We start from the raw sequence: 23,385 nt of genomic DNA, 5'->3' as shown, positions 1-23,385 counted from the left end.
GTTTGTAGATGAAAGGAGGAACATCAGCAGAGGGGAAGCAGCTGAGGTCTGACAGATATTGCCATGGGCTATTTATCTGTTGAGTTTGTCTTTCTGCCACCGCCGTCGATACCTGCTCCCATCTTTCCTCCATTCTTTTTTCTCTCCATCTCGTCCTCTAATATTTTCTCAGCACCACCTCTCAGGTCAACCTCCAAATTTCCCTCCAGCTCATCGACTCAACATGGCGCCAGCTTCAACAAGTCTGGCCTGTGATGCATCCAACTAGGAAACTTCTATTTGATGTTTGGAAGATAAAAGAGAATGAATTGTTGTATTACCATAACCTTGGCTTTCATCCACTTGGTTGGAATGGTGCTACATTGATCTTCATTTCTGCCTCATATCAAAGTTGGGCAAAAAGATTTGCAGACACTTACCAATGATTTATGGGGAAGGAGTTGTGTTGTAGACTTCACTACTTTGAATTACTTTGGATTAGATTGGATTTGAAACATTGCCATAAAGTCTTCTTGATGCATGTTGATAAAGTACTTAATATTTATGTATTTTTTATACATCCATATTGATAAAAGGAACAGTGTGTAGGATTTAGCGACAACTAGTGGTGAGGTTGCAGATTTAAACCTCTCCTGTGTGCCAAGTGTGTAGGAGAACTACGGTAGCCGACGCGAAAACGTGAATGGCCCTCTGTAGAGCCAGTTGTTATAAGAGTAGCGTAGGTCATTTGGAGAATAGCGGCTACCACAGTGTGTGTGTATGTGGAAAATGAGTGGTGAAGCAATGTGTGTGAGCGAACAAGTAAGCTAGCGGAGCAGAAGACAGAGTTAGTTTAGCTTTGAGAATATCAAGTGAATGTTCGGTGGAAGTTGCAGTTTGTGCAGAAATAAATGCTGCAGCTCCTCAAGACCAACAGAGGTTTCCCGTGTCTTGTTTCCCGGCAGCTGAGTGGAGTGACGGGGTTTTACTCCGGAGCGAGTAACGTTATCGACTCTGGTCCAAGCAGGAAAAGTTAACAGTGTTTGGTTTGTCCGTTCTGGGCCACAGTAGAAACATGGCGACCGGCTCCGATAACAGAGGACCCGCTCCCTAGATACAGTATAAACGGCTCATTCTACGGTAACGAAAATACGACTCTCATTTTAAGGTGATTATACACCAATGAAAACATACTATTAATAATATATTCCATTTCTCCCAATAGATCCCCCAAAATGTTACAGACTATTCCTTTAAACACTAAATAGTTAAAGAAAATCCCCCAGGAAACATTTTGCCTGGATTCTCTTACAGTATATGCTGTATCGAGGATATTTCTTGGAGAAATCTGCCTCGACAGTCAAATACTTGACTGATCTTACAAGTATTTCCATTTTAATTGGCTGCAACTGTGCAGAATTTCAAACACTGCCACAGCGTGTGTGCACCATGTGTTTTTGAGAACTCACCCAACACCCACTTCATGATCAACATCTCTGTCCAGGAGAACTGGGTGGTCTTGACCCTGAACACCTGTCGCGGGTGGTCGGTGATGGTCTCATTGGGCAGGTTCTTGACACCTTCAAAGCGGTCAGAGGCGTTGATAACCAGCAGACCCAAGAAGATGGTGAAGGAGACAGCGTGAGCCACGAACTTCATGAAGGGGCTTCGCAGGATCTGACCAAGCTGGAAGTGAGAAGATTGAGGATATAGTAAGACTTATACCATGGTTTGCATGAATACTCAATTCTGATTGGCTGCAGGGTGTCCATTAATTCCTGATAATGTATACCTACAAAGTACATTGTTTGACACATTTTGTGTCTAACCCTAACCCTAGGTCGACTAAGACCTCTATGGTTAATTAGTCGTTTTTATGCTTTTTTCATGCTTAATGACTTGTTTCACAGAAACGTATGAGCACATCTCTGGTGAACACTGGTGCTTTTGTGTGATTCTTTGTGGAGAAACTCAGTTTTAAAGATCTGTCGATTGAATCAACTAATCGATTAGTCGACAAAATCGTATGAGTGTTAGACTACTAAGAATTTCTTTGGTCGAGGTCAGCCCTAGTACTAGTTGAGTTGTATTTTTTTGAAACAGTTAAAAAAAGTGACTATACACAAGTGTAAAATTGCAGCCAAACAAAACATCTGTTTTTATTTACTGACATAAATCAGTATTCATGCTTTATCCCTGAGATTTTGGTCCTCAGAGATTAAAATCTGAACAGCATCACTAAACAACCATTTTAGCAGGCAAACAGCAGCTGTTGTAATTCATGAATGTGGAACATGACGCCAGATTAACTAGATGCCAAACAATCAGCCGAGTTTGTGAAAATGCACCATATGGGGAGGACGTAATGCAAGGTGGTGCTGCACAAGGAGTGTTGAGCATGCCGCCACACGGAAGGACCTTCTTATAATTGCACACAAATATGCCAAGACGGACAAATGCACATTCATGTGCATACACACACACACACCATACAGACGACAACATTTGCCACTCTCTAAACCTGCTGGGTTCAATATTAACTACCCACAGGCTATCGCTACTCTCTGCATGCACAGTGACACATCAGATTCAATAGCTGCCCCCGTGCCCCACACACACTACTAAACCAGAGAGATGAGGTCGTCTGGTGAATTTTAACCCTGCAAAACCTCCTCTAAACCTCCTCCTGCCACTAGGACGGCTCTGCCTCTGTGCTGATAAGGCCGATCAATTTCACCCATCAGCTTTAAATGAGATGGTCATCCTAGATCAGGCCTACTGCTGTGTGAGGACTGCAAACCCCATGGGTTTCCTTGTGATGGTGACAAGAGCTGATCTTCTCTTCCCAAACGAAATGGTGGCCGCTGGCCGGAGAGGCGTGCAGACTAAATAAAAGACATTTGGTGAGAAATGGAAAACTCACAAGGCCAGAATGGAGCTGCTGTTTCCTTTATTATTCCCTAACATCTTTTCACCAGGGAGAAGCAAGCCTGACGTACACTGTGTGCAGACACCGAATAAATAATTATCTAGATATGAGCAAAGACCTTCTTTCATGCTGTACATGTACACTTTGTAATTAAATGACGACAGATTATGGGGGATTATGGGGATTTCCATACATGCTCTATTACGTGTTCTGGTTGCCATTTTCTATGTAAATCACACACAGATACACAAACCCATTAACCAGTAGAAATTATTTAATTGGTATGCCATCAAATTTCCAATCATCTATTTTACTGTATAGAATTATGGCAATAATTCTCCCACCAAAAACTCTCTCAGTCTCATATTTTGCATGTGATCAAATGTTTGCATCCTTATTGACAAGGGTTAAGGTACTGCGGGACTATTCAATGATTTCCAGTCATCACATCAATGATAAATGGCCTGTGACCCTGTCCTGTGTGTATTGATTGGATTCGTTTTCTTGTAGTGATCTGGGTTTCAATCTCCCAAGAGACAAGAGAGGAAAGAACAAAGAAACACCATGGCTACAAATCGATAGTCTTTTTTGCTTAGGAAGTTTCCTAACTGAGTGAAATGACCCAAAAGTATTGATAAGAGCTGGTCGAATTCTCTAAATGCTAAGAAAAGGTGCTTCAATGCTTCCTTTCTTATATCCTTTAGCATAGGATACACTAGAACATCCTTTACAAAAGGAAAGGAGATGCCGTCCCACAGTTCCTTGCGGCACTAAATATTAAAGCACAACACCATTCGGACGTCAATAACATCCACCGTTGCATTATGGATACATTGAAAACATCCCTCTTAGGTGGTGTGATTATGTTTTCTATAACAGGAATCCTTACTTGAATTGTACAGCATTGGATTTGCCACTCTGCTCATTTCTATGTGATATAAATAAAGTTACTTTAAAAAAACAAACAAAAAAAACACCCACTGTTGCATAGTGCAAGTGCGGTCGGATTCTCTTAGCAGTGCCTTTGACTTTTCCTAAGTCCTTGTGAATTCTTGTTCACACCGGGGCAGGAAATGGTCATCAAAATAATCGAAAACCAAAACAGTGGGGTCTTTCTTTTCCTTCTTTTGTTTTCTTCCTTTGTGTCCTTTACATATTTCCTTCTTTTGTTTCCCTTTGTCCTTCTATTCTTTCTTTCTTTCTCTCTTCTTGTGTTTTCATTGTTTTCTTCTTTCTTTCTTTACTTCTGTTCTTTCTTTCCTTCTCTCCGTTCTGGCTTTCCTTATTTCCTGTCCTTCTTTTTTTAGAGCAAATTAAATGGATGGCAGACAGTAATTAAATAAAAAATGATTTGCTAATATGGGAGTGTGAGAGCAACATGTGGCATTTATAAATGTCAGCGTATCATTGTCAAATTGATTATGACAGCTGGTGTAATTACCATAAATAAAGAGCTTGTGTGTCTCAAAATTAGGACTACATCCCCCATAATCTCTGTATTATGAGTTTATTATGGCTCACTCTAAAGCTGTACTGAGGAATAAACAGCTACTATTACATTAACCTCACATATCTACTAACTATCAGTGGACAACACTGACGTAATGGAAGTACAATAGTAGGGCCGGTATGAGAACTACAATATTTAGTGTAGTACAGGTTGTCAATTTCTCTGCAGTGGTCTTTAAGGACATTGTTTTAATTAATTACTAGAAATAAATACTGAATCCAGTGGCAGGAGAAGTTTTTAGATGTGCAAGTAAAAGTATTAATACCACTGTAAAATACTTTAGTTACAAGTAAAACTCCTGCATTCAAAATATTAGTAAGGTATGCAAGTATTATCAATGTACTCAATGTATCAAAAGTAAAAGTACTCATTATGCAGAGTGGACCCTGTCAGTGTTATATTATTATATATTATTGGTTTGTTACTACTTATACATACACGTATAAGCGGCATTATAATGTTGTAGCTGGAGTAGATGGAGCAACTGCTAACTATTTAATATACTGTTTTGACGTTTAATCAATAGTCAGCACACTGTACTTAAATGTACTTAACGTCTGTTCATGGTGGAGCTTTCAATTCTAATATGATGCCGGATAGTTTAATGAATAATAATATTTTAATTGTTGGATTTTGTGAGTCAAAACTGAATCTGTAACATAATCAGTAACATTTCTCTGTCAGGTAAATGTAGTACTACAATGTTGGCCTCTGAAGTAAAAGTACACAGTTGAGTTGCATATTTTTTTAAGTACTTTGGGGGCCTTTTGTACGTTATTTTGTAGTACAATGAGTTAGAATAGTAACATGATTCAATATTTTTCATATCTAAACATTATAATAAATCTATAGCTGCTTGGGGTCCTTGTAGTTGGGGCCCAGGCGTCTACCTTGCCTAACAGTAAAGTCTGCCCCTGGTGTTTTTTCCCGTGAACCAGAGGGTATTTCACCGGTGTTTCTGAGTAACCGTGGCTTCGCTGTGTTATGCAACTATGTAATGGCTGGTTTATTGCTCAGAACCCAAGGAAGCTGCAAGCAGCAACACCACAGGCCAAGCATTCAGCCCGTTCTGAACAGGCATGTTTTCAACGGGCACTGCACTAGTCCCTAATTAATTCAGCAATAGTTTATTAATAATAAAATGCTACAAGTTGACCCTTCCAGGGAAGCTGTATAAATGTAATCAAATATTGAGACAGAGTTATTCCTTGACTAAAGCATGAAGCTTGTTGTAAGAGGAGGGGAACCTGACAGCCGTTTCCGGGCACATTTTTTTTATCAGTCACTTGATTTTACATGTTTCATCTCTTTTCTGTCACTCGGGGAGGGCTGAAATGTTCCTGTGTTCCTATCTTTCGATACCTGTCCCATCACTCTCTGCATGTTTCCCCATTTTTCAATCACCAAGAAACATTCTATATCAAAATACGCATCTGTCTTCCATCCCCTCCAAAGCGTATCTCATATGTTTCTCTTAAAAGAGATTTCTAAAGCAATTATGTCTGTGCCTTTTCTGTCTGCCTTCGATGATTTACTACTTATTTTTGAGCAACAAACATATTAATATCTTCTTCATCTGTCACCACAGATATGAAATATAATATGGTTTGGGGTTCTGATAATGGTGTGTTGTGGTGCTGTAAAAATGGAGAACATTATGAGCCTGTAAGAGATGAGCAATCGTTGAGATGAGCAGAGCAAAATTACATGATTAGTGGAGGGCACACTACACAATCAACCAAAACACAACAGCGTTCTCTTTGCAACCTGCGACTGTCTCAACGCATTTCTCTGATTAACTCTTTATCTATTTCATTATCAAATCCATTAAATATATCTTTTTGTCTCTGCTGAGCTGCCATCACATTGTTAATAAGCATGCATAAATAGCCTTTTTGTCTCTCAGTTATTAGTTTCATTTAATTGTTTTTTTTGTTATCCCACCCTATGCCTTTTCAAAATGTCAAATGTCTATTTTCAGTATTTAACTGGACTTTTAAAATTAGTATTTAAAATACAGTTACAAGGGGCTTTCCATCCTTTGTTAAGTTATTATTTATCCAAGCTGCTACCTTTTCCCTTCTCTCTGGCAGACTGTGACACACATGCTCATCGGTTGGTTCAGGTTGATTCATAATCAAACGTAATCATACTCGCATGCGCACACAATCACGTACACACGTGTTTTCGTGATCAGAAGCAGCTATGATTGAATCCATCACTCGCTGGAGGAGATGCTCTCAGCGTTACTGCTCTCCATCCTCTCACACTTGACATCAGCTTCTCTCTCTCTCTTAGTCTACAAAATGACTAATTCATCAGTCACACCTACAGTAACAGGAACCACTCAAAGGTCCTCAATACTTCTTTCTGAATCTACCTTAGCGCGCACACACTCACATACCACTTGATGATGAGGTAAAGGATTATCCAGGTTAATGAGCAGATTTGCATAACCACTCGCTCAGCGCCTGTGTGTGTCTGTGTCACTTTACAGATTATAATTTGCTTGATGGAGTATGAACAAAATGTGAGTGCCTCAGGGCCCTATAATCAAATGGTGATTATACAGTGCTTTTTAAAACCGGAAATCAGTAATGTTTTTAGCCACGCTTGTCATTTTGTCTGTCTGTCCAACATTTTGGTCCAGAGTTAAATATCATGACAATTAGTGGATGGATTGCCATTAATTTGGCAGCCGGTTAGACTGCTGTCAGGCTATTGAATACAAAACATAGGGTTTTCACCCGGGAGACCAGGGTTTGCATCCTGTGTGAAATCAATCAAATCAACGTGTAGTTGTCTTTGTGTCCAGTGTTAGGTTTTGCTTTCACTTTTGAAACGTATTATTTTAAGCCAAAACACAATGTTTTTCCCTAAACTTAACTAAGCGTTTTTGTTGCCTCAACCTAAAGATGTTGTAGTTTTGTTGCCTAAACCTAAAGAATCCTTTTTGTTTGTGTTCAAAATGTAACGTTTCATTCAGTTTTACAACATGTTAGAACATGTTGCTTTTAAGTTTCGCTTTCGTATAACATAGTAGGCATAGTAGGGCCCTAATGACCCACTTCTCTGGTGTTAATGGCAACCGGTAATGCTTACTTAACAGCCTCTTAACAGTCGAATTGGGTGCATTTGGCCGTATGCTTGTGGTCCCCAGAGAAATAATCCTAATGACTTTAATGTATAGTGTTTTAAACACGCAAATCCACAGTGAAAAAGTGTAATACATTATGCAGCAGTGTTTGGAGAGCTATCTGTGGAGTTTGGGGCCTTTTCATCGTAAACAATAACAATAATAACTATTGTAACTGAGGTAAATCCAAGCTTACTAAAACTGCCCCATGAGAGCGCAAAAAACAAACCACAAGCCACCTTCTAAGTCTACAGTGAGTGTCTTTGACTCAAAGATAGAGTCGATTTTGGCTGGAGTATCCCTTTAGCATGCAGTTGTTGTCATATTAGCACTGCTAATGTTAGCATTTTTATACTGTAGGTGTTATGACATGACTGTAATAGACTGTTAGCATTTAGCATTCAACTCAAAGCACAGTTCAGCCTAAGTACAGCTGAGGATGATGAAGTACAGCTTAGAATAATGAAAGTTGAGTCGGTTAATATAGAGCCTGAGATGTCCTGAAAGGGCATTTATACAGAGGATAAAATTGTTCATCCATCCAACAATTTTGTTATCTCGTGTGTAATGAGTCTTTAAACTGTCTCGGTCTGCTCGCGGGCTATAGACTTTCAATATTGTTGCCATATACAGCAGCCATATATTGTAATACAGAGTGTTATGAAAAAGAAGTGCTTGTAAAAATGTCCCCAATGGCAAAAATACTGTGTGTACTTTTTGTGTGTCTGCGTTGCTAAAAGACCCGAGGTATGTAATGTCTGAAAAAACACCTGTGCTTCTCAGGGTGTGTGATGAATTCTGGTTTAGATCAGGGGTATCAGTAAGGCAAAGAGCTGGAGGTCAGGGGACAGGGAGGAGTTGGTGTCCTTTGCTTGTGTGTTTCATACCTTGCTGCATGGCATTGTCCAGTAGGCAACAGCCAGGAAGGGCAGACCTACGGTGACCCCAATCACCATCCAGCACTTCACCCCGACGGACTGCTGCCTCAGATCGGGCAGGTTCTCGTACCAGATAGTCAGCAGCTGCTGCTGACAGTTGGGATGGGCAACGAACTGCAGAGAATAAAGGGCAATGAAGGTGAGAGGAGAGAGAAAGAGCAATGAGCGAATCAATGAGGAGATTTTCAGTGAAGCAATACTAATTTGCTTTTCTCATCTTCATAAAACATATGGAAATGTTTCTGATTGTTTAACAGATCGCTTGAGGGGTCTGTAAAGTCTTTGCAGCAGCAGCACATTGAGAAAACATGCAGCTACACTGAAATGGCCCAGTGGTCACAAAAAGGAAGAATGTGGTTTATTTCAGGCTGTGTAAAATGAATGAGGTTAAAAAAATATACTTTATTCATGAGGAGGGCTTTTGGTGGTCAAGAGAGTCCTAAGTAGCTGAGTGTGCAGGCTGCTTTTCAATTTAGAGCACATCTATTGCGTATTCATTACAATCAACATATATTACTCGCGACACGTTTGTATTCCCGGCTGCCATTTGGCTTCATTTAGAATGAAAAAATGTCAACAAGCAAGTTGTGAAATCAATTTAAAATACACTATGCAAAAAACAAATGCAAGCAGCAAATAAGCAGCTCTGATTGTTTGCATTCATTACTGAAGCATGTTTGCTTTATTAGATAAGGCTCGGTCTGGCATTTCAGCATCTGTTGCCGACTTAACTCCAAGAGAGGAAGTGATAAATGAAAGCCACCACCTGTCTGTTAAGGAAGGAGGAGGGGATGGATGTTTTTGTTCCAGCTGGAGGAAGGATGTGGACAGCAGAGCAATCGATGCTCAGTAGGAGGTCAACTAGTGTAACAATCAAACTCTGTGTTTGTGTATTGTCTTTAGTGTGAGATCTGAGCAACAGATTACATCTGGTCAAACCAGCTCTCACGTGATTTTCATTAGCTTCTTTTGTTTTCTCCCTCCATCAATCTTTCCCACCCCTTCACCAAACAGCCTCGGCCATCTTCATTTATCGAAGCTCACCATTGACATCCTCCGCTCCCATCCGCCGATCGAAACGCACACACATACAGTACGATGTGCATTCAATCATTTCTACATTCAGAGGGAAACCACCGCCATAAAACGTAACCCCCTGCACACTAAATCGTAGTTAACATAGTTTCCCACTGGTGTCCAGTGATCAGTCTATCAATCTAACGACCCGTGACATGAACCCTGCCAGCGTCCATCCACGTGCACTACACACAGTCATGCTTCACCTGGTTGCCATGGCAATCTATCCCTCCCCTCTCTCCCTGCCTCCGGTGTAATTAGCTCCCAGAGTATTGGTCACGTTCTCCTGTACAGGATAAAACCATCGCTCCAACAGGCTGTGTACTGACCAACAGATACACACACACACATGTACACTAACACACCACCATGCACACACACACACACACACACACACTTGGGATTTACCTGATTAGAGAAAACATGCAGCACATGAAGGTTACACAGGCGGTGTGTGAGAGAAAGTATGGTAGGGAGAAATGGGGAAAAGGCATTTGTTTTGACATTTAGTATGAACACCTCTGCTCAGCAGGGATTAGCTCTCCGAAATAGAGGCCAGTTTGTTGTTTACATGGGGCCCTCTGAGGCCACATGCACAAAAAATACACAAACATGCTGTATGTACATGTGCACAAAATGGCTCATAGACACTACCTTACTTCCAACACAGAAATGTACACGTTACATGTAAAACACTGCAGTAAAACACATTCAATAATCCTAATCAAAACAAGATTTGGATAGGAATTTTGTTGGTGATTCTTTATCCATCCTACTACAGTATGAGGTCTTTATGTTTGTCTTCCTTCAAAGGGAATGTCAGCTACAGAAGCTGGTATGGATTAAGTGTCTTGCTCAAGGACTCTTGGCAGGGTGGATATAGTTCTGCCAAAAAGACCTCATATCAAGTCAACGTAATAGTCAGTCTGCCAGTGCATTTCAAAACCTATGGGAATCTTCTGACCTACCACATCCTATGGTTAAAAGATTCTACACTAGACTTGCCGCTGTAGTCGGTGTTACTGTGTTACACGGTATTTGGGCACACACTGATTACATTACTTGCCCACCTGTCGCTTTGCTTTTTTTTTTAATAGAAATAAAACCCATTTAGTTAATTTTCACCTATCAGCGCCGTGTTATCAATACATAATTGGATGACGGACGGTACAAACTGAAAGTGTCTGCTCAGTACAGTCTCAGCTCAGAGTAGCAGGAGTCAGATTTCACACACACACACACACACAGGACGAGAGAGAGTGTTGACAGATAAGGCGATGGCGGAGGATTTGGTGTCAAAGTGAAAAGCAAAAGGACCTACTTGGCAATATTTTGGATTTAAACCAAATGCTATAAGAGATTCATAACATTAAAGAGGCAATTGCCATATGGAGGACAGAGCGGTCACAGCCGGTGTGTGTGGTGCAGAGGCGCCGGGTGGAAACCTGCGACCCCGCAGCAAAAGCTGGACCAGAGAGTCCAGACAGCGGTGGGAATATTTCATCACCATGATATCCCTATTTTACACATCAAACATCGACTTTACTTGTCATGGGGAGTTAAGTACAGCTCAGCTTGTGAAAACAGTTGTGTAATGTCCTCTGTGGCTTTGGAGGAGCTTGCCAAAGTCTGAAAAAAAACAACTTAATTATATCATAGTGATCATCAGGGTAATCTTGGCCTGCCTGAGCTTGAAGGCAAATATAATATAAAAAAATATAATCTGCTTAGCTGTGAAAACCTTATCTAATACAAAAATGTCTGCCTAGTTTATAAGATCATGCATGGTTTAGCTCCTCCTCCTCTGTTTGGTTTCATCAACTTCAAATCCACCGCAGACAGAGCTGCACAATCCCATTCAGAAAAACTGCATTCAGCCAAGCTGTCTTCAGAGCATCACATTCAGATGGATTTCAGTAACACAATCAATTAGAGAGTCCCCATCACATTATTCATTTAAGAGTAATGTTAAACATTTTCAAAAATTAAATTAAATATAAATATATTTATGACAGACAGCCTGTGTTACAATCTGGGAGCATGGATTTTGAAAGACTTTGGCATTTATCAGGCTGCATAACAAGCTGCATTATGGGAAATGTAGGATCCAGTGTTTTGGAGCTTAACCTTGACTAAAAGTCACAACATCTCTGCCTCTGATTCAGCCTTTAATTTATGCGTCTTGCAAATCCCCCAGCTTTATGGAAATGCAATATCAAATTGCTGGTATGGTTAAGGTTAGAAAAGATCACGGTCATGGTTAAAGGAAAGGAAACCAATGCTGAGATGGGACGTGAATCGTGTTCTCTAGTGTAAAACATTATGTATGTCCATTCACCACCCTGACCTCGTCACCCTTATGATTTGCTCGACTATAAAAATGTCACACCACTTCCTGCTTTGTCATTGAACAGGCTATCGGTCCCTTCACGCTGTTTGATTGAACAACCACCACTGCCGTTTTTTTCCTTCCTTCCTACCATGCTCCTGTATATTACTATTGATATTTACAGTGCATTGTTGATGGTCCTAGAGGAATAGATTTTTGCAACAAGATTTTCAGGTTTTGCATGTTGTGTAGTTTAACGGCATGTGAACAAAATGTTAACTATAACTGAAACTACTAACCACTAGTCCTTTACATACAGTACTGTAGATGACTGATTCATCAGTTATTTTTTGGTCTTCTTACCTTCTTGACTTCGTACTTGATGGCCAGTATGACGCGGCTGAGGCAGGGTCGGTTGTAGGCGCTCGGAGGGCACTGGTCCACGTCGCCGTTCAGTATGGCCTCCACTTCCTCTGTGTTCCGACAAAGGTCCAACACACCCACCACAAAGTCCTTACACTGCATGGACAGCTTACGGTAGTCATTCTGGCGGGGAGAGAGGAAAAATGGATAGCATAAGGACAGGACGGAAGAGAAACTTGACTTGAAAATACAAGCATGAGAAGGAAGATTAGTCAAATTGTGACTGAGCCTTCAGCTGCCTCCTTTGCTGTTTTGTCTTTTTCCACTGTCAATCAAACTATCAACAAAACTCTCTTTGTATGACCATTTGTTATATCATTTTTAAATCTCTTGACCATTGCCACTTAAGGCTTGAATCTGCCTCCGCTTCCCCTGTCTGTTGTGCCAGTCTGTGGGTCCTCACCTGAATGAGCTTGGACACCTTGTTTTGGGTTAATGACTTGAGAAATGTTGACCTCATAACATGTAATCTCATTTGCCATTATAATATGACTTGAGTGTAAAAAACTGAAAGGCTGATACTGTGATTTGGTTCCCATCTTGAAATAAATCAGCTTGACTTTGCAAACAAAATCAGTTGGGTGTGTTTTTCACCGTCTACAGTGTGTCTAAAGTAGAGAGATGGATTATCTTTATAAATGATATTTGCCTATAGTCCACTTGACTTTAGGCTAGACTTTATCTTAAAAGCCAAGTGAATTTAATGTAAGTTTGACCAAAAAAAACAACATCACAGCGTGAAATTATCATTCTCACAGTAATATCACATGGGAAAATAACTACATCTTTGTTACATTCCCAGATTTTATACACTATAAATGACAACAGAATGCACTTAAACCCCGCAAAAGCTGAAATAAGGGATCCACTCTGCTTTTATTAAGCTAATTTAAATGCATAACCATCTGATTTTGTTGAATTTGCACATAAAGATGAATGAAAATGGAGGTAATTAATATTGTATACAAATATTGCAAGGTAACCACTCCACCAGAAAAACCCCAAAGTAAAAAATAAAAAGGGTATCTTAGAGAAACACCTCAAAGATGAGAGGAAGAAGAAGGAAGAGAGTGTGAACACAGGAGGCCAATCCATTCTTTAAATGAACATAATTTCCTTCCTAGGAGGGAAGCAACAAAGGAAAGCCATGGGTTTAGCAGAGTAATAGAAGAGCTACTGGTGTAGTCGTGTTGTATTCTCTTAAGTATATTTCTTAACAGAAATCGACAGAAACACTGATTTGTATTTTATTTTGCCAACATTTTCAAAATTGACGCTTCGGCAAACAAAAGAGAACAGGCACAAACCAGAACTTTTCTTTCAACTTATAAAAACCAAAACATCGACGTTATGAATAACAAAACTTGGATCTATATATGCTGAAACAAATGCATCAGAGTTATTAGAGTGCAGCTTTCCGTTCTCTTATTTTAATGTCTACTTGCGAGTCAGCACTTCACCAGAATAGGTGTGTGTTTTCCCTCAGTTTTGCATAACATTACTTTACGTCTACGCTCCAAAACGAACTAAGACGGTAAACAACTAATTGTACTAAAGGTGAAAACTGCACGACACTCCTGAAAATTGGGTGCGCTGCGTTTCAGTGAAAGGAAATCCTTTTAAATATTTCAATAATGTGTTTACATACAGTAATGGAAGAAGTACTCCAATCTCTACTTAAGTAAAAGTAGTAGCAGTGTAAAATACTCTGTTAGCTACAAGTAAGTCCTGTATTCAAAATGTTACTCAAGTAAAAGTACAGAAGTATTAGCATCAACATGTACTTAAAGTAAAAGTAATCATTATGCAGAATGGCCCATTTCAGAACAATTTATATTATTAGATTATAATTATTGATGCATTATGTGTAAACATTTCAATGTTGCAGCTGGTAAAGTTGGAGCTAATTTGAATTACTTTATATACTGCTGAGAAGCATACTCAGATTTAAACTGTTGTATAAAGTTGTACTTTAAATTCCATTTTGAATGTTTGAATGTTTCTGACCAATTAAAATTGCTACGTATTTCTTCCTTTAGGGGAGTAGAAGATTTGTTTCACAGTTTGAGTATGATGTTTCTTAGATGCAAAGTGCATCCCTACAAATGTATTATTAACAGCATAGTTGTTTAAGAGAGGTAGAAAAAGACAGCCTTGAGTATCGGCAGATACTCAAGGCTGTCGTATCTGTATTGGTATCGGACCTTTCCTACTTTCAACCTTCTCTCCTCCTCTTCCTTCACTAATCGTTCCAATTTCCACCCTTTGCCGTCTGTCTTCCCCCACAGTTCCCTTCTCGGCCTCCTGGCTTGTTCTGTTCCTCAACATTTGGCCGAACAGGTAAGCAGTCAGCACATTGGATCTTTTAGAGTCCATAAGGAGCGATTCTTATTATGCATTCACCGCCGTGTTTGTTCTGTGTTCAATCACATCACTACAGTGAGTTGATAATGCTTCATGTTTAATGTTAATTAAATAAATGTTTCATCCAAACTTTTGCACAGGTCTCCCCAGAAAATCAATTCAGCTGCTGCTGTTGTTTGCAATGTTAGCGCTGTTACCACTGTTAGCTGCTCGCCGCCAGCTCTGAATGTGATATTGAGCAACAAAAAATAATGAAATCTATGCAACAACAACACAAAATGAACTAAAATACATTTTTACTTTACTTAAAGCAAATAATGACCACTTGAAGTAAATTATAATCACATTATGATGCATTATAACAGTGATTATAATGGATTATAGAAAGAATATAATGTATTACAACTATGGGCAATTATAATACACTAGGATCCTTGCAAAAAAAAAGAAGAAAAAAGTTCAGTGAGTGACCAGCAACTATGAGGTATTATAATACTTGACCTTATCAGTATATAAAGTCATTGTAAAATGTTTTATAATGTGCATTATTATGTATGAGTGCTTTTAACTATAATTATACAGTGCTATAAGCAGATTATAATTGCATTATAAGTATGTTTATAATGAATTATAGACATTGACGTCATAGAAAGTGTTGGGGCACCTACTGTCCGTGAGCATCATTTGCATTCCTCCAGTGTTTGACCCTTTTAGTGAGGGAGTTTTGTTCTAGTACGAATTGGACAGTGTCTGTCTTGAATATAAAATGGCGTAATTAGTTTTGTGAAGACACAGTGTGTCCGTACTCTTAAATACTAAACAGCTGCCCTTCAGGCTTGGATTTATCATAGAAAAAAAAACGCCTGCATGTTAGATAAGGTTGGTCAAAAGGCTCATTGCGATCTGCTAATTATAAAGCAAATCCTGGGCATCAAGCAATGGCAGCAAGCATCTATTGGCCCTTTGGGGACATGAAGGAGAAGGTGGCATTTGGTGCATGTCACCTCTAGGCTACTAAGTGAAAGAAATCAGTACCAATCTCATGTCTGTTTACATTCAGGGAAAGGCAAGCTTCCTGGTAGTGCATGTACAATAATGTTTTCTTAATCAATCATGAGACATCATAAGACAAACATCAAGAACACACACACACACACAGACATCACACACGTGCAGCATATGTGAAAATCCAATCACAATTCAGGGAATGTGGTTGGTGCCTTGGGGGGGCTGAGATAAAGGAAAGGGAATGATGTTGTGAGATTGAAAATGGAGACAGAGCAGTGTGAAGCAGAGTGAGAACGGTTACAGATGAGTGAACTGAGGGGGACATGAGCCAAGCCTCAAACAGGGAGGGAGGGAGGGATATGTAAGATGGAGGGATGAGAAGAGGAGAGGGATAGAGAGAGTTTGTATTACTGCACTTCAGTGGACAGTAACCATCAGTTTAGCCAGTTTTCCACTTTCTCTGTAGCTGTGTGCCTTAATTTAAACTAAATTAAACTAAAATTGGTATGACGCAAGAACAGAGCAAATGTGATTTACGAAATTAAACGACACCCTCCTCCGCCTCTCTCTGCCCCTCTCTCGCTCTCTCCCAAGGGTATGTGTGTGTGTGTGTGTGTGTGTGTGTGTCTGTCCGTGTGTCCAGAGGCTCTTATGAGAAATTGATGTCCTGATATGCATTTAGCAGTACCCTCATAAGCATCCAACGTGCACTACTTGCATCATCATCATCATCATCATCATCATCATCATCATCATCATCATCTTTGCGTAAGTGTGCCAGTGTGGGTGAGAAAGTGGTGTTTGCTTGCACTTGACTGTCAGTACATGTGTTTACATTTGTATTTTCTGTAAGTGGATACATAAACTGTGTCCCATACTGCATTCTGATGCTTCACATACTTTTAGCATGTTAACATTAAAGGAGCAGTGTATAGGATCTGGTAGTATAGCGGTGAGGTTGCAGATTGCAGCCAGTTGAAGCCTCTCCCGTGTGCCAAGCGTGTAAAAGAACTACGGTGGCCGACGAAAAAACGCAAATGGCCCTCTCTAGAGCTGTTGTAGGTCATTTGGAGCAGAGTTGGTGCGTAGTGTGTGTGTACGTGGGAAGTGAGTGGTGGCGCAAGAGAGAGAGAATAATAGCGAGTAATTTTATCGACTCCGGCCAAAGCAGGAAAAGTTAAAAGGGTTCAAACATGGCGGTGCAACACGGCAGACTCCATGAAGAGGACCCGCTCCCTATGTAGACATAAACGGCTCATTCCAATATAACGAAAACACAACGATTCTTATTTTCAGGTGATTATACACTAATGAAAACATACTTATTCATAATATATTCCATTTCTACCAATAGATCCCCCTAATTGTTACACACTGCTCCTTTGAGCATGTAACCTTTACTGTGTTAGCCTGTTAGTATGCTATATTGCATTAATCTTAAAATACAGTGGAGGCAGGGTTACTGATTAATTGAAGTGCTGGATGAGTGGAAATTATGACCCCTTTGTGGTGAAAGATAAAACATTTTAGTGGATCATGAAAATTGTTAGGGTTTATCTTCTGGGGGACAGTGAATTCTGTACCAAATTTAATGGCAATCCGTCCAAAGTGTTGAAACATCACAACGATGGACTGACGCCACTGCCATTCTTAGAGCCAGGCTGCTCATGTGTCTATGGGAAAATTAAGTATGCCAGTGAGCCTGAACCAAGTGCTTCATGCTCTGATTTGATTCTTATCTCTGGAGGCAAAACCAATAAATGTGGAGTTGTGGAAGAAAAATTTAAATCTTAAAAAACAGAAGACCTAAGGTTGCTCTTTGTGGCTGACTGTGTATCAAACATTCATGTGCTTATGAAAATCTCCAACTTCTTAAAGGTTCTATATACAAGATTCAGAGCATCAATTTAGCCGCAAACAACTATTTGCTATGTAAAGATATAAAGGAGTAATGTCTACCTGAGCAGAGAATGAAGTCACTCTCCCTCTGTGGGTGTTGTAATCCAAGCTTCTCTTTGCTTTGTTTACCTAGCCAGGCCGGCCACGCGCATTTTATGTGAGTCTCTCTGTTGTGCCTCACTGGCTAGCTAATCATCGGCGCTCTGCACTGTGCTCATACGGCAGTTACCGCTGATAACGCAGTCCCTACCTACGGCGTTGTCGCAGAAGTGTAACGCCCACCCTCCGGTTCCCCCCAGATTAACAGTGATAGCTCTGTCAACACTGTTGCTGTTGTTTGCACTGTACGTGCCGTTAGCACCATTAGCTGCTAGTCGCCGATTCCATGTTGAGAGCTGTGTGGAGGCAACAGATACGCTCTGAATTTCGTATAGAGAACCTTTGAAGTCGAGCGTTGGCTGCTGAATAATGTTTCATTCACAAACTATGCTGTCAGAACTTCAAACCTAGAAAACAACAAGAAGCAAACATTAGTGTCATAATGAAGACAATATGATCTATGCCCTAGCTTATATTCTCCATGTTTGATTCCCCCGTATGAAATTGAACTGTCTCAGGTTAGAGGCACACTGTTTTGAAATGATTTGATATTTGAACGTAATGAGAAGATGATGTGGAGAGGAGCAGGGAGACAAATAAAGAGAGGAGACAGGAGGGTGATAATGAGATGTTAATGAGACAGATGAGCTCCAACACAACTCTGGTCCCTCAGGTGAGCCCTTCTCATTAATTTGTCTGGAGACAGGGAACAGAATGACAAGCAGGAAGGCTGACTGACAAATACACAGGTGGGCAGAAAGATTGAGGAATGGATGAATGAGGGCAGACGGAAATGTACAGAGAGCAAAGGGAAAAAACGCAGCAACACATGGGCTGACAAAAGGAGACAAATATGCAGAGAAATGGAAATTGTAATGGTATTAGGGCATTGTTATCCGATCGGTTCAATTAGATGATCATGCTTTCTACATTAATGATCTCGACCATGAATAATTCAGCATGTAATCAATGGGAGCTGAGTAGTGTCTGACGCTCGAAAGTGAAACATAGTTGTAATTTTTCTGTACATAATACAAATGGAGGAACAGTTCTATACTGTATACACTGTATACTGTACAGTATACGTCATATAAAAACTGTAAGAGAAACTGAAAGAAAATCATGGAAGAAAACACACCAGACGATTTGAGCAATAAAGTATGCATATGACTACCGTAAAAGTGAACATCTGCCCTGAAGCTAAGTAGATAGTAAGTGAAGTCCACATGTTATTTGGCTTGAGGTTAAAGAAGGGGATCATCTACAGTAAATCCCAAACTTTCTGCTGGCTTTGGACACAAGGGATGATACACAGAATAGAGAACTTTTCTTTTTTCCACTATTTGGAATATAAGGCTGTCAAAAACAGGGCCGGGTAACAGGGCGATACCACAATCATACTTTTTTCGATACTTTGTGTGAATGAAAACCTCATAGCTATGTTTCTATAAATGACTACAGCTCATTTCTGTACCATGGCTTATTATGCAAACATACTGTTTTCTTGAAATTACATGTTAATTATGTAAACAGCCTGTTATTGTGAATGACGAGATATTAGTTCATTGCAAAACCAACATGTTGGAGACATCAAAAGAAAATAACCCAATTAAACTCATTTTACCACCCCACCAAATTCCGTTCTCAAATTTAACACTTTAAAAAAAGTTTCTCTAAATTTTGAAGTTTCTTTTCTTAACATTTCAGTCACTTTTCTAAATACACATGAACACATCGGCATAAATTAGATTCACCGCACAGCATTTATTTAAAAAAAAAATGTCACTTTAAAAGCTGGTTGCTGAAAGCAATCTATCATTTAAAAGGCTATTTTTTTTTTTAAACAGAGAGCGGCGCAGCGCTCACTCCACATAAAATGCGGGGCTACATTATTTCACTTCCAGCAAACTTCACAGACAACAATGAAGGCAAAACAGTCAGTTTTCACTAAATTTCCTCTGGTCTAGCTCAGCTAAAAACACAAAAACACTGAATCTGTCGGCATGTTAGCGTATCGTTCACTACCAAGCCTGTTTGTATATCTGTTATATTATTACAGTATAGAGAAACAGCAAATACATGAAGAGGAGCGACAAAGACTCCGGGAATCAAAGGTTGGAAACTTTGCAGTCACATATATATTGATAATGCAAACTATCCTTATTAATATAGTAATAATGTTTCTTACTGTATCGGTCAGCCTTACTGGTCAACTGGTGACAATATACTTTTTTATGTCTTAAATGTGGATGTTCCTTTTTCTCGGTGAGTCACTTTCATTTGTCGGTGAGTGTGCTGGTCTTAATATCCCCAGCCAATTGATTCGACACAGGTGCATCAGCTGGCACAGTAGGAGGGAATCATGTTCCTCTCCACCTCAAACAGCTACTTAAACTTGTCAAAAACCTGCCATGCAGTGTAAGTGAGCGGGCATGTTGAACCCCCGGCCCGAGCCAATCAACCTGGCTCAGAAAAGATGCCAGCACATCCAGGTATGTTGGAATCCTAGTTAAAAAATGTTTAGACTTTTTAGGGGCACATTTTCAGCTTCAGTTACACAGATAGTTTGGTGTCTGTGTGTGTGTGTGTGTGTGTCTTCATTCAAACTCGACAGAAGCAAAATAAAACTCACCAAAACAGCCTTGATTAGTCATTCTCCACTGTTCCAACAATCCCCATCTCTGATTTGGTTGAAATAAACCCTTAATTTACTGAGGTAGATGTGAAAATATGCTGGCTCTACTGTTTTTCCCCACTGTCTCTCTCTGTGCCCGCTGAGCAGCGGCTCTTGTTCTTCGGAGTCAGACCATTAAATTGGCAAAATAAAATGATGAAAATAACCCAAAAAAAACCCAACAACTGGCGATGTACTCAGCCAATGGCCAATAGCCGATATATTCGTCCAATCGCCCAACCCTACTTGGATCAAGCCACTTCAGACAACAGTGTTCCACTCTACAATTCTTATCTCAGCACAACCTTAGGAGAGATTGCATTGGTAATAGGTAGATCAGAAGAGTAATAAAAGCTGGGAGTGCACTGAGAAATCCATTCAATATCAGAGTGAATGAGCCAAATCATTTTCATCGGTTTGAAACATTGGCAGAGATAGATCTACAAATTTCCATTGAGCACTATGTCCCTATTTTGCCTAAACCTCATGAAGAAATAAAGAAATAAAAAAAGATGTTAGGTAACATGAGAATGCAAGGACTGTAACCATACTCTGCCATGACTGTCAAATCTTCTGTCAACCCTTTACCCACCCATATGAAATAGTATGTTTGTGTATGTTTGGGTATTAAAGGTGAGGGGATAGAAAAAGTAAAATACTGCTAAACAAAAAAAAAGGCAAAGATGTTGAGAAAATAGAGAGTACCTTACCTTAAACTCTGTCTCAATGTTGGCCAGTCTTGCCAGTTCATTGCTGAGCTCGAGGGCGGTCAGCACAGGGTCTTCACTGCTGAGTGACAGGTAAGCTGCACTGGCCAGGCCCTTATACGCATTCATCCTGGATTGTGAATGACTGAACGAGTCTATCTTCTGTTTTTCAATACATTCTAAGCACTTACAGAAGTAGTCATGAGGCCTTTCTATGCGGGCCCCCTTCGTCAAAAGGATGTGGACGATCTCATACTCCAGGCAGTGAGCAGCCAGGATGACGGGCGTGACGTCATGCGAAAAACGAGTTCCATCCTCGTCGTAAGCGTAAAAGTCGTCATCGCCCATCTCCTGCTCCAGAGGGCTCAAAGCGAGTCGGATACCTCCGCCAAAAGCAGGGTGGGCGAGAATGGCTTCAACGATCCGAACATAACCCTTGGAGATAGCCAAAAGCAGGCCATCGCCAATCCTAGCCAAACCATCCTTCTTTAGAAGCAGCTCAGTCACTTCTAGGTGCTCATTGCCCACTGCCAGCTGCAAAGAATTCTGGCCCATGTAGTCCACACAATTGAAGTTAAGGGTTTTGGACTCCTCCAGCATTTTGCGGACCACAGGAATGTTTCCGTATTCAGCAGCGTCCAGAAAACGCTCCTCTTCTGCAGTGAGGGCCGAGCCGCGTTCATTGAACATGTAGGCCGGGCCCCGCACCGCCTGGCGACGCCCCTTCTCCCTCAATGTGGTGTGCCGGCGATGCATGGCGTCCATCCTGGAGACAGAGAGGAAACAGTGAGGAGAATCAAAAGAACAAGGAGGAAAATGGAGGTAGGAGACAAAGAATGAATCAAAGGAACGAGTGATGGAGGGGGAGGGAAAGAAAAGTGGAGCACAAGAGAGCAAATGATGGAGGCAAGACGAAGAGACAGAATCATTAGTTACATCAAACTGACTACGGTGTAACAAGGCAAACAAAGTCATTACTGTGTCTCCATGTGGATGTCCTGCGTGGACAGGGACTGGTCAAACATGCAGTGTTTAACACAGACTACTCCCCTGACCCCAGAGAAAGCCAAGACATCTGTGATATATCTATCCCCGGTCAAATCAATGAACCGCTACCAGGGTCAAAGCTTACTGTGGGGCCATCTCAGGTCAACAGCTCTGATTGGCAAGAGAGAGATGAAGCTGTCACCTTAATTGGCTCTGGCATGACAAACTCACACCACTGTGAGTGAGTGATCATCCAAAGAGACTCTTTGGCCAGTGGTGATTATCTAACAACACATGCATGCACCTCCTGCTCTATTCAATATTTGTCTTTCTTCCTAAATGGAGCACCAATTCCAGTGACAATCTCACATCCCTGCAGGACAGAGCGGCTAAAACATCTTCATCAATAGGGACTTGTCAAATACAACTAGCTGTAGCTTGCAGAGACAGAACCGCTGGTAATCACACACTGAAAAACTGAATTTCATTGGAACTATTGTACTCCTGTTGTATTTTACAGACTCAAAGATCTGCCACAATGTCTGCATCTGCTGCGTGGCCTGACACTCTGACCCAAATAGTGAAAAAAAGCCTTGATGTTTCCCAAAGCTGAAAAAATGAGAGAGGGAAAGAGTGAGTGACAGTGTGAGAGCGGAGGAGGAGATACTGAATATGGGTACGCTCTGAAATGAAAAGTGGGAATGGGAAATTACTAGTGGTGTTGGTGGAAAATGATTATCAAGAATAGTTTGGTTCTCCAGTGGGAAATAACTTATTTAGACTAATATGCTATGACAATTGAAACAATTCTTGTTGAGTGAACTAAAAGGAATTAAATCTACTTGCTAACTTGAATAACTTTAAAAGCATAATTGACTCATTTTGTACATACAAAAGATTTTCAATAAAATGTTGCACTTTTGTGTTATCTGAATTAGTGCAGTGACCTTACAAAGGGGTCCAGTTTCACAATAAGACCTGTATGTAATTCAGGCTATTTATCCCCTTACTTTGTGTGTGTGTGTGTTTGCACAAAAGGCTGGACATTGAAGGAAAAGGTGAAAATGGAAACATGCTCATGGTGGAAACATCCCTGGGGGCGACAAAGGATGCGGAACTGAGAAGATGAAGAGAGCTCACCAAGGCAAATCACTGTGGGAGAGAGAGTGTGTGTGTGTGTGTGTGCGTGTGTGTGAGAAAGAGAGTGTGTTTGTCAGTGTGCGATTAATGCGTATAAAAAGGTCTGCAGCTCTTGATTTTCGATTTACACAATCAGCTGTGGATGCCTTAGGCTGCCAATCAAGATGGTAAAATATCCCTCTCTCT

At 40.5% G+C, this 23,385-nt stretch overlaps 1 protein-coding gene across 4 annotated transcripts in view; it reads right to left on the bottom strand.

Annotated features, from left to right (window-relative positions):
* Nucleotides 1-23,385, bottom strand: part of trpc7b (transient receptor potential cation channel, subfamily C, member 7b) — a 94,836-nt gene that overhangs the window by 31,714 nt on the left and 39,737 nt on the right. For all 4 annotated transcript variants that reach the window (XM_074648828.1, XM_074648829.1, XM_074648830.1 and 1 more), the window contains 4 exons: nucleotides 21,076-21,838; nucleotides 12,262-12,444; nucleotides 8,442-8,606; nucleotides 1,449-1,665 (listed from right to left, as the gene is read on the bottom strand). In XM_074648828.1, the coding sequence (XP_074504929.1) occupies nucleotides 1,449-1,665; nucleotides 8,442-8,606; nucleotides 12,262-12,444; nucleotides 21,076-21,838 (1,328 nt within the window). The remainder of the gene's footprint in view (nucleotides 1-1,448; nucleotides 1,666-8,441; nucleotides 8,607-12,261; nucleotides 12,445-21,075; nucleotides 21,839-23,385) is intronic.

The sequence above is a fragment of the Sebastes fasciatus genome, chromosome 10, assembly GCF_043250625.1.
Source record: "Sebastes fasciatus isolate fSebFas1 chromosome 10, fSebFas1.pri, whole genome shotgun sequence".
Classification (NCBI taxonomy): Eukaryota; Metazoa; Chordata; class Actinopteri; order Perciformes; family Sebastidae; genus Sebastes; species Sebastes fasciatus.
The sequence above is the reverse complement of the archived record's forward strand: the minus strand, read 5'-3'. Positions and strand labels throughout refer to the sequence as shown.